This window comes from Scaptodrosophila lebanonensis, unplaced genomic scaffold, assembly GCF_003285725.1.
Source record: "Scaptodrosophila lebanonensis strain 11010-0011.00,11010-0021.00 unplaced genomic scaffold, SlebRS2 tig00000080-arrow-pilon, whole genome shotgun sequence".
Taxonomy (NCBI): Eukaryota; Metazoa; Arthropoda; class Insecta; order Diptera; family Drosophilidae; genus Scaptodrosophila; species Scaptodrosophila lebanonensis.
The window spans coordinates 402,310-414,238 of NW_022060561.1; the positions used below are offsets into that span (position 1 = coordinate 402,310).

Consider the following 11,929-nt stretch of genomic DNA (forward strand, 5'->3'; position numbering starts at 1 on the left):
ACGATACGAAACGGCGAGCGGCAGACTGATGGACGCTGAACGAATAAGTGTCGCAGCTCCAGCTGTTTGGTTCAGTGCTGGACAGTGTTGGATGACGCCCAGCTGGCGCAACAATTTGAAACGCTCTGGCAATATGGGCTGATTGCTGTGTTGTGTAATGAAACAATTGGCGCCACATTTAAATTGCTATCGATATGTCAGTTTACTGTTACTTTGTCACACACATTAAAAATTAAAGCAGAGTTTAAGAAAACAATTATAAATAACCTAAACACAAAGCAGAACATCCCACTGGCTAATACAAAATCTGGATATATAGATATAGATATATAAATATACACCAAGCTCTGTTTTTACACGGTTTTGATTTAACACGATTTGAAAATTAAAATTTTTTTATACTACTATTTGTATATAACACAAAATAAGTAAATAAAAACACACACAGCTGACAAACAACTAAAAACCATTCTCATATGTGTCGTTATGCATATATGTGATTTAATAAAATAAATATAAATTCTTGTTTTTTTTGACTGATTTTAATAGGTTTTAGACAGAAAGAACCAATCACATATTTTTGCGTACCATCAATGGCTTTTTTACACGGGTTTTTTCTGAAACCAATCTACCGTGTAAAAACAGAATTAGGTGTAATATAATAAGATTGTTTCCCTAAGAAAAGTAAAAAAAAAATATAAAAAAATTAATCTATCATCGATTTATGTTGTTATATATTTAAATCCTATACATTACGAATATTTCCTGATTTACTAGCTATTTTCTTGGAATGCCCTTACCTCTCTTCTGAACAGAACTTTGTCTTTTTAGTTAATAAAAATAATCTTTTAACTATAGCCCTGGAAATATGTAAACTTACTTGGCTGAGAGGCATAGCTTGACGGATTGGCTATTAATTCTCATAAGTAAATTAATTATTATTATTGCTATTTGATTAGGTTTTTCAAATGTAGGATTTTTTCTCTTAAAAGGCTTTATTAAACCGCGTTTATTTTATCATATCCGGCCGATATTTGTCAATTATTCATATTATTGAATAAATAATTAACTTTTGATTCGACCATTATGTTATTTAGTTTTGTTATGCATTTTTATTTGTACAAAATAAATTAAAACAAAATACTTAATAGGTGGCACGTGCTTACCATGACAGTGATTTAAGTAGCGATCTATTATGTACAGTTTTAAATAAAAAAACATAAATTAAAAAATATTTCTTAGGCCGGAAAATAGTTGTTGAAAACCAATTCGGTAACTGGAGCTGTACAAAGGCACTCAGACAAATTGTTAATTTATTTCTGCACTGGATTGGCTTTCATCTTCAACTAAGGCTGCTCATGTGCTTCTACTCTTAGATTTTTCTCGTATTTCCTATCACAAAAGGTATTCGTATTTATTTGAGTGAGTGCAGGAGATTCTTTAGAATGAAAAGTGCAATTTTTAATTTGCAAGCATTACGAACTGAGAGCCTCTTTTAAACATAAACGTAAAATAAATAAAATATAAACAAAAAGCAAGAGTCTAAGGTACACACTTAATAAGTAGTAGGTATATTGTATGATTGTTCTTAATAATATAGTGATAGTTTGGGATTTGAAATGCAGTCACTGGCTATAAAAAGTTGTCATCTCTCATCCGAAAATAAATATAAACCTATGCCTAACTTATATGGCAGTGTTATGCTTGCACTTTTCTAATTACTGGACGTTGGCTTAAGCTAATCCCTATGGCTATAAAACTCATTTTTGATCACAATGCATTTTGGAAAAGTTTTGGTGTGGCATCAACAGGAACCATAACGCTCAGAACGACCGGATCAGTTATCCTCATTGGCGATCAGACATTCGCTGAGCAGCACATTATGTAGATCGTCCATTTCGATCCAGTCCCTCCGTTCGTTGCGTATGGAAACGTTGCGTATGCAGCCCTTAAAGTTCTCCCGAGAGAGCAGACATCCACTTGGTGCTATATCTGTGAATGTATAAAAATTAATAAAAAATGTTTGCATTTGCAGTTTATTTGAAAAGAGAAATACGCACCCGGCAAGCCGCCTATATAGAGCGGTGATCGCGTTTGCACCTTCCCGGGATTACTCTGAGCTGTTTCGGCGATCGTGGCAGGCAATTGATCGATTCTCAAAGCGATCTGCTTATAGTCATAGAGCGCCGATATATTATGCCACTTGTTGTCGCAGAGCGCGTATTTGCTGGGCAGCACAGATTGCACCCTAAATGGTACGCCATCGCCCAAATCGCAGGAGAAAATAATCTACGGAAGAGGTACAAAGTAATTGTGAGTCCAAACAAATCTTAAATAACTACTATTTATAGGTTTTATAGATGTTTTCGCAATATTTTTGGTATATTATTGAACTAGTTATTGTTAGAGTTTCTATTTCCACTGTGATTATTATCGGGCTTGATTCTGATTTTTATATATTCTTGTAAACATTCAGGGAAGGATCTAGTTTTAAATTAAAATTTATGATTTTTATATATTTTCTTGTAAAAATTCAAGGGCAGACATGTCTTTAATTGAACATTTCACATTCTTATATATCATTGTAAGCATTCAAGGGAAGACCTATCTATAATTAAAATGTCTGATTTTTATATATGCTTGAAAACAATAAAAAAAATATATATCTATAATTAAAATGTCTGATTCTTTATATATTTTCTTGTAAGCATTCAAGGAAAGCCCTATGTATCTATAATTAAAATTTCAGATTCTTATGTATTCTTTAAAACAATTAAAAATGTATCTATAATTAAAATGTCTATTTCTGTTATATTCTTTAAAACAATAGAAAAACCTATCCTTAAATTAAAATTTCTGATTCTTTTTTATGCTTGAGAACATCTTATCTTTAAACTAAAATGTTGTTATATATTTTTGTAAGCATATTCTAGGGAAGATCTAGCTTTAAATTTATATTTATTTAGATTTACATTAAAAATATAAATGTAAATTTTTCTTTATTTAAAAAAAATCTTTTGTATCTCTTATGTATTTTTGTATTTTTTTAAGTTTTTGTTACCATAATATTTTGAAATACGCAAAAAAATGCTAAAATTTGTCATAGCTTTTGAAGTTACGATCTTAAAAGGTTTATACTTTGGGAATCGCCTATTGTTTCTATTCTTTTTTTAGGAAAAGTTGCACTTACATGGCCATTGTTAAGCTCCAGCGATAGTGCTGGAAAGCCAGTGGGCTCGGAAATACTTAGCAATATGCCCGATAGCTCCGAGGTGCGAAATTCCATTTCCAATTCCAAATATTTGCCCACATGGAAGCTTTTCTCTGCAAGCAGAAGGTTCATTGACAATTCCTGAATATATAGAATTTTGGACTTAACACTCACTGTAGATGGCGTAGGCATCGCCCGGAAAATAGCTGCCCCGCTCCACTGTTGGAAAACACTGTCCCACATTCGAGTGCTTGCCGGGACGCGCCAGATCCTGGGTGTTATTGTTGATGGCGACTCGTCGAAGGCAGCCCTTGAACGGGTCCAGGCGCAGAAACAGCTCGGAGGGCACTTTGACCGGCGCCTGTGGCAGTCCACCGACCAGCAGCACCTGGGAGGCTCCGATTTTCTTCGGCACCTTCATCTGTGCCGAAGTCTTCTGATCCGTGCGTCCGATTTCTACAGACATGGTCACCTTGCGATCGTGGCAGCTGACGGTCACCCTGTGCCACTCCCCATCGTTGAGCTTGGCGGTCAGTTGGAGCTCCTCCCGTCGACGTCCGCGCACTATGAGCACCAGCTGGCCATCCTTGAGCAGCAGGGCCACATAGTGTTTGTGCTTCTCCTTGCTGCCGGGCGACAGGAAGATCATGCCATTGGGATAGAAGGAGCGGAAGTCGAAGCTCAGATGAAAGTTGCGCTGCCAATAGTGACGTTCCGGTAGCTTTAGTTGCGAATAACTGTACATATCGTCGCCGAATTTGAACGCATTCGGCTCGTAGGAGTAGCTGCCGATCTGGAAATGTGGGTTTAACATTCAATTATTTACTTAGTTCTACACACTTGGCTAACAGGAACTCACAACTCACCACGACTTTGTGTTAGTTCTGAGCTTTTTGAGCTTTTCTGAAGCGCGCGCTCAGGGCGCTTTTTAGTGAGTTACAAATAAATAATAAAAACGTTTGCATGATTTTTGGTTTCTTGTTAAAAAAATGTTTATTTAAACGCAAATATTTAATAACAATCTATGTATGTAGTTCGAAGTTGAAGCAAGTGTGTTAAAAATTTTTATGATACACATGTGTGAAAGCAAAAACGTACACAAAGCGTTGATGAGCAGATGAAATGATTGACTGATTGACTGATTGATTGTTGCACATATAGTACTTATAAGGGTCTTAAAGGCTAAGCTTAAGCATAATTAGTTAAAACATAATTATATGAAATATTTACATAAAAATGTTGTAGCAAAAAAGTTAAAATACATATGAAAAGTAGACGCTTATACTATTGTGTTACCAGAAAACCTCTTTGAGCTTAAAACTAGATGGTGTTGGGACCTATGCCTGAAATGGGCTTGCATGAGTGGAATTACGGATAAATGATAACTTTGAATGGAGTTTCTAAAGTTAAAATTTAGTTCCTAAAACATTCTAAAGTATTTCTTTAAATACTTAAAAGATTATTCGGAAAGAAGACACTAGAAGCTGATATTCCAAGATGATTAAATGAATTTCATATCAATCATATTTTTTAAGAGAGTTTCAAAAGCAGAATGTCAATTCCTAGAACATTCTAAGGGAGCATTTCTTTCAACACTAAAAAGATAATACGTTTATATTGAAAGATGATCAAAGGTAGTGCAGATAAATGATATTTTGGAATATATTGAATTCGATATTGTATATATTGAATATATTTTCAATTCTAAGCATTTCATTCAATACTAAAAAGATAATACGTTTATATTGAGAGATGATCAAAGGAATTGCAGATAAATGATAATTTTGAATAGACTTTCAAAAGAGTTTCAATTCTTAGCACATTCTTAAGCATTTCTTTCAATGCCAAAAAGATAATACGTTGATATTGCAAGATGATGAAAGTAATTGCAGAAAAATTATATTTTTGAATATTCTTAAAAATGTCTTTAAATACTTAAAAGATTATGCTAAAGAAAGACACTTAAAACCAATAATGCAAGATGATGAAAGATATGATCTATACAAAACTATTTAGCTTGATATAAGATTTAATAATGTTAAGCAGCTGATCCGCAAATAATGATCTTTCATGAGGGTGTTGGAAAATGTTGTCTTACGGTTTTCATCTCAGAAATTGATTTTGAATGTAGCTCCTAGTCACAAATTTTCTTTAGATAAGCATTTAAAATATGATTTTAAGAAATGCTTAATGTTGGAGCAAGATTTAAAATACATGTATTTGAACATCAGTTAAGAAGATGTTCTTTGTCATTAATATAGAAAGATGAGGCCCAAAGATAGCCTTGAAAGTCATAACTAAAAGATTATTGAATATATTGATTAGGAAATATATTTAATTAGCTTGTTAGATGATCTTCAAACTGAGAATGAAAGTTGATGTGGACAGTAATTTTAAAGAAAAATCTTTGCCGCTGTTGATGTGAACTTAAAAGATAGTAGTCTTTAAATAGATCTGAAATGATGCTCTTAAGGATTGTCACAGAAGACTACAGTCTGCATAGCCTTAAAAAATGATTCAATGATCTCTTTATAATAAATGAACAAATACTTTTAAGAGCAAATAAAGTTAGCTCGATTTTGCCACAAACATGCAAGCCAATGGTCATTTGTCTTTTGTAGGAAGAGGTTAGGTCTGTATATATGTATGTATTCGATAATAAAATGCATCTGATTTTTGATCAATCCACTTGTAGTATGTTTTGTTAGCTTTTATGCGAAATTAGTATACAAAAGAGCTTTAGTGTTGTTCTTTTTTTATTTTTGTAGCGCGGCGCTTGAAGCTTTGACATAATTGCTTAGCAACTAAAATCCTATAAGAACAAAGAAAAATGTTTTGAATATATAGTATGTATATGAAGTTGAGCAGTTAGGCAGCCACATAATGTAAGAGTATTTACATGCAGTTGAGTTTTTTTTTTTTTTTGGGTGTACACAAAAGAGTACAGTTAGATTAACACTCAACTGCTCTGTGAGTGATAAAATGCCATTCCAACCCAACCATTCCAGCCCCTTGAGTCCCGATCCAAAGCAAAACGAAAGCGCATCAACAACTTACCCGTTTGCAACCCTCCGGCAAGGGTGTAAAACTATTGGTAAGTATTGGTTCCGTCTTCAATAGCACATCATAGAGGTCGCCCTTCAAGCTGCTCCCCATCAAGGGTCCATTGCGTCCGATCTGCACGTTCGTCACGGCCAACGCATCATTGAAGTTAATGGTGCGATTATTGAAGACGACATCGCGCACTGCCCCCTCCAGTTTTATAAAAGTGGGCGCCAACGGGGTAAATATCTCATGCGGTGGCGCTCCACCAATGTACAGGCCACCCGCATCGCGAGGCATGCCAATCACTGTTGGTGTGCCGCTTAGGCTGCGCACATCTTGCAGCTCATCGTCGACCATTAGCTCCAGTTTGCGACCCGTTTTAATCAAGTTAATGACATGCAGTTCGCCATCGTTCAGTTGGCTGCTGTTCGAGAACATCTTGACGAAACTGCGACCCGTATGGAGCCACACTTGCAGCTGACCATCGACCAGGCTAATGGAGTAGTTGCCCCTGATATCCTTCTCATCGTAGTCGGCGAGCACCTCTGGAGGGTAGGCGGAAAGCAGCAACAAGCAATCGGGCTGCTGGGTTCGGAAAACCAGACCCATATTGGCGCGCTTGCGTAGTGTTTGCGATGGCAGCTCCAGATATCCATTGCCCGTGAATCCAGCTCTGCAGATAGTTTAAGGAATTTCGTTATAAAACAAGCGTTATTTCTAAAGCGAACTGAATCACTTACTTGGTTATCATAGTCTTGCAGGCCGACTCAATGCCAAAGTATATGGAACTTTCGAGCGGATCGTATGTTTCGCCATCCACCTGCACATCCATCATGCAGCCCATGAAGGGGTTATCAGCACCAGGGGCTTTCGTGGAGCCTGATGTGAAACCTATAAGCAAGATGATATTAAAAATGTTGAACATTTTTTAGCTTTCGTTAGTTTTTAGACCCTGTACTATCTACGACCCCATAAAGTATATTATATTATTAATCAGCCTGAAAAGATGAATCGATCTATATATATGCGTCCGTCTGTATGAACGCCTGGCTTTCGGAAACGGCTAAGCGCAAATTAAAAAAACTTGGTATGTAGACGCTTCTAGTCCCTAGGCAACACAAGTTTATTTTATTGTTTGACTACCCACCCCCCTCTCCCGGCTACAGAATTTCGTCAATACTGTCCACATTTCAAAAGCTGCATAAAGCAATCTTTGTACAATCATCTATTTGATTTAAATTTCATCCAAATCGGTGAATTCGAAGAAAAGTTATTAGTGAAATAATTTCGCTCCACAAACTACAACTTCAAGTATGCTCTACTTCTTCTTTTTGTTCCTGCTGGGGACGCATGCCGGAAGTTTGTCTGGGTACAGGGTATTTGTTCTCTCTTGTTTACAATTGATCTTACCTGGTGGTACACCGCCTAGGTAGTACAGAGCCCTCGACAAATCCGGCTGCATGTGACTCTTTATGGGTAGTGTGGGGGCCCCCGAAATAGCGCGTTCATTATTCACACGTAAAATGCCGTTCTCGGTACTACGCCGCATAGAGAATTCACGTGCGGCCTCAATTTTGACCCATTGCCCGGTATTATACTTCTTGGTTGTGTTGATTTCCAGCTTGGACTCTTCGCCATAATCAATGCGGAACATAATGCGGCCACGACTAAGCGTTACAGAAACCGAACGGTTCTAAAAGGAAGCAACCATTAGTTATGCGTGAGCTCGGAGTATTCTTGCAAGAGCACTTACATTTTTATCATCCACCGCCAGGAAGAGTAACGCATTCTCGTCCAGTGTACGGAAAGTCATTTGCAGTGCAAATATGTTCCTTCGGTATGGCCGTGGACGGGTCTTTCGTAGCTCCGCATAGCCTAGGCCGTTGAAGTGACGTGCCACCGAAGAGGCGGACGATTCTACGGCCCCAATCATAGCACCGCCACAACGACCCTCGCTAGAAACAAAGTTCCACAGGCCCAGACGTTTGTTGTCCACCTCGATATGGTGCACAACGACATTCATGCCAGGCGTTAACTGCAGATCTTTGGAGGCGTAGCGACCCAGTGTGATGCGCTCATTTCGCGATTGGAAGAATCGCGTATGCTCGGCATCTGTAGAGCCACTCTTTGGAGTAGACGCTGTGAGAGCTCCATAGTTATTCATCCTCTGCACTAGCAGGCTACCCAAATTTAGCGTGCGGTTTGCTTCCACATGGTACCAGGCATCATCGTATTTGGGATCTCGTGTTTGCACCTCCAGCGGATGCGTAATCGTCGCCGTAGTACCGCCGAGATACCAAACGAGACGCACATGACGTTTGTACAACTCCACCGAGATAAAGCGACCATCACTTCCTTCCACATAAAGCAGAGGGGAGTTGCCCATGTGATTGGATAAGGCGAAGCTTATTTTAAGAGTATTTGAGGTGGTCAGACCATAGGATGTGGGTAGATAGGACCGTATACACTTAGGACCCAACGATTCCAACGAGACGTCGATCTGTGAAATTAATAAGCAGGAAAAACTAGGTTAAGAACAAGTTTTCTCGACAAGTTATGGCAGTTTTGAAGAGTGGGTTCCAAATTGTTCAGAATACCCAGTCAAGGAACTAATATATGTTGAATTACGATAACAAATTCTATAGATAGGATTATATTTCTTTAATTTATGAAAACATATTTAAGAGGCAAAATAAATAAATAGTTCTATAGTACGGAATTGGAACTATTTCGTCTCACGGTAAGGTTGTTATAAATTGTTCACTAAAATGGTGTATTAGATTGAAGGTTGTGTTCGAAATATTTCAGATTACCAATTCAAAGAACTAATAGACGTGGTATTAAAAAGATGTTCAATATAAATAGTCCGGAAGCGGAACTGTTCGAATTAGGGTTCCTACTTGTATAAATTTGTTACTAAGATGGTGTATTAGATCCCAAGTTTTCTGATTAACTTACCCCCTGTGCGGCATGCTTGGCCTTGGCAATAGTATCTCTCAGTTCCTGTAATTGCTTAGCCATCGTGTTGTTCCAAACTTCGAAAACTTCCTGCTCCTTGCGTGCCTGCTCCTCGATGTAAGTGAGCGACACATTAGCGATGCGTAAATTCGTCTTGGTCAGGGATATGTTCTCCTCGGCCATGCCCAGTTTGATTTCCCAGTCGGGCTCGAGTATTGCAAAAGATTTACGCAACTTCTGTATTGATTTTTGCATTTCGCGCGCCTTTCTCAACTCCGCACGCATTTCCTCGCTAACCTTGTTGGACATTTCGAGGCTGTCGATGGCATTGCGACGAGCCGACGTGGTCGCCAGACCATGCAAATGACTGCTAATATTGTTCGTTCGGAGACCTGAATCGAATATAGTCGACTTGATGCGTTCAACCTTTTGCTCCTGATGCCGTAGTTGTCCTTTGAGAACTGTGTGCAAGAGGAGGGAGTTACTTTTTCTCACCCTAACAGGAGGCTATGGCACTTACCCGTGGATTGCTGCATTTGCTGCAGCGCCTCATTTTGCAGCTGCTTGGATCTGTGCAGCGAGTGCTTGGCTCGCTCGATCATGGAGCTGCCATCGCTGGGATAAAGCGTTGCCTGTGCTGTATAGACACGCTCCTTAGCCTCTAGCGAGGCCTGGCGAGCAGCGTCAATGGCCAAGGAAATGTTTTTATGTGCGGAACTGAAAAGAATGCATACAGAAAGGGTAAAGCCTAGCCTTAGAGTCGATCGTTGTTGTCGATCTTACCTGGCTAGCATGGCAATGCGTGCCCCATTCCGCGTCGGCTGGAATTGACGTGCGTACTCATTGGAGCGTTCCATCAAATGGTTGGCATGCTTCTCGGCCTTCGGCAGCCAATGCTTGCGCACCTCACGATGCAGCTTCGATTGAGCGTCCAGTGTGGTATTCAATACGGCTCCTCTGCTATTCAATACATTCAGCTGCTCAATGAGAAACTCCTCATGTTGCGAGTTCGTATCCAGTAGTTCCTCGGCAAGTTGGGCATAGCTGGCATTTAGTTGCTGTTCGGCTTGCGCACTCAGTTCTCGAATCTCCGCATGCTGCTCAGCCACATGACTATTAAGGTTGCGTACATGCTCCAGGACATCGTCGGCCTCGTTCTCCACATCTAATGTGCGATCCAGATGCAGTTGCATGTCTGACAGGCGAAAGTTCGTCTGATTCAGGTGACGGGAGAACATTTCCAGGCGAGCCTGCTGATCGAAAGCTGCATCGGAAGCATTGCCAAAGCGATAGAAGTGCTGCCAGGCGCAGTCGTTGGTGTTGCGTATGTGCTTGACCAGCTGCTCGTGCTGTCGAATGGACTCCAGATAGAAGCGTGCTTGCTTGAGGGCTGTGGATAAGCTCAAGTGCTGGGCTCCCTGTCCATAGCTGTCCAAATCCTCGAGCGTTTGCACAATGTCCGCGTGCAATGTGCCCACATCGCGCCGCAGGACATTAGCCTCATCCTTCATGGCCTCAATGGCATGCTGACGCTTGCCAATCGTAGCCACCGCCTTGCGCCACTGATACTTGTTGTTCTCGGCATGGGCGTCTATTTTGAGCAGCCCTGCCGCATCATAACTAATAAGTAGCTGGCGAGCCTGCGCAAAATTCTGCTGACGTGCCCGCCAAGTGTCGTAGGCCTTCTCGTAATGCTCCACCATCAGGTAGGGTGCGGGAATGCCCGTCAGGTCCATGTTGTGCAGACCACGACGCAGCTTGCGACCCACCAGTTCCACATAGTCCAGCAGCAGGAGAGTGCAGTTGTCGCAAACTAAAGTGCACATCGATTAGGAGGAGGTCTGTTGTGTGTCCTACAAACATGCTACTTACGCTTGCAACCGTTGTCCAGCAGATGATGACGCGGCGCTACACACTTGTCGCATTTAAGTCCTGTGACTCCCTCGCGACACTGGCATTGCCCCGTCTCGGCATCGCAACCCTCGGCGCTTATGCCATCCGGATTGCAATTGCAGGCCTGGCAGCTACTGTTCGGATAAGCCATGGGCTGACCAAAGTAGCCGAGACGACAGCGCTCACATAGACGTCCCGTGTAGCCGGGCTTGCACACACAGCTCACTTCCCCATCCCAGACATTGCAGCCGCGGGCGAAATTTCGATTGGTTTCCGGACAGGGACAGGCCTGGCAGCCATGCGGGGAGTTTGGATCCCCATAGAAGCCCTCGGCGCATTGCTCGCAGTGGGAGCCGCCGCTGTTGCTCCGACAATTCTTTGAGAGACATAAAAATCAGGTAAATACAAATTTCAGATGCCACTATCCTTAAGGTTTAAGGCCCATGTTCCAAAAGCAAAGAACTTTCGTTATTTCTCCAAACAGATGTGCAACTCACCAAACAAACGCCTGATTCGCGATCACAGTCCGTGCTACGACCATTGCAGTGGCAGGGCGCGGCTCGTCCAATGAGATCCTCAATGAAGACAGTCTCGATTTCGGAGACGTTGCGCCATCTGTAGAAGGAGCGTCCCGGATCCTGACAGCTAAGACCGTCGTAGCGCTTGGGGCACTTGCATTGCTCCACACCCTTGGCTATCAAATTTGTGGAGCCTTGTATATAAATGGCCGCATCCATATGCACATTTTGTATTCTACATATATATACGAAGAGCATTGGAATTAATTTAGCCTCGGAGTTGGAAAGAATGAAATAAATTACT

At 40.6% G+C, this 11,929-nt stretch overlaps 1 protein-coding gene across 1 annotated transcript in view; it reads right to left on the minus strand.

Moving 5' to 3' along the window:
* Positions 1–1,684: 1,684 nt before the first annotated feature.
* Positions 1,685–11,929, minus strand: part of LOC115626020 (laminin subunit alpha-1) — a 130,250-nt gene continuing 120,005 nt past the window's right edge. Inside the window, exons 7-19 of the mRNA XM_030521268.1 lie at positions 11,605–11,860; positions 11,087–11,483; positions 9,998–11,027; positions 9,735–9,931; positions 9,215–9,675; positions 8,010–8,756; positions 7,667–7,949; positions 6,997–7,147; positions 6,269–6,929; positions 3,386–4,004; positions 3,191–3,324; positions 2,061–2,289; positions 1,685–1,992 (exon numbers count right to left, since the gene is read on the minus strand). Coding sequence (XP_030377128.1) covers positions 1,838–1,992; positions 2,061–2,289; positions 3,191–3,324; positions 3,386–4,004; positions 6,269–6,929; positions 6,997–7,147; positions 7,667–7,949; positions 8,010–8,756; positions 9,215–9,675; positions 9,735–9,931; positions 9,998–11,027; positions 11,087–11,483; positions 11,605–11,860 — 5,320 coding nt within the window. The 3' untranslated portion in view covers positions 1,685–1,837. The remainder of the gene's footprint in view (positions 1,993–2,060; positions 2,290–3,190; positions 3,325–3,385; positions 4,005–6,268; positions 6,930–6,996; positions 7,148–7,666; positions 7,950–8,009; positions 8,757–9,214; positions 9,676–9,734; positions 9,932–9,997; positions 11,028–11,086; positions 11,484–11,604; positions 11,861–11,929) is intronic.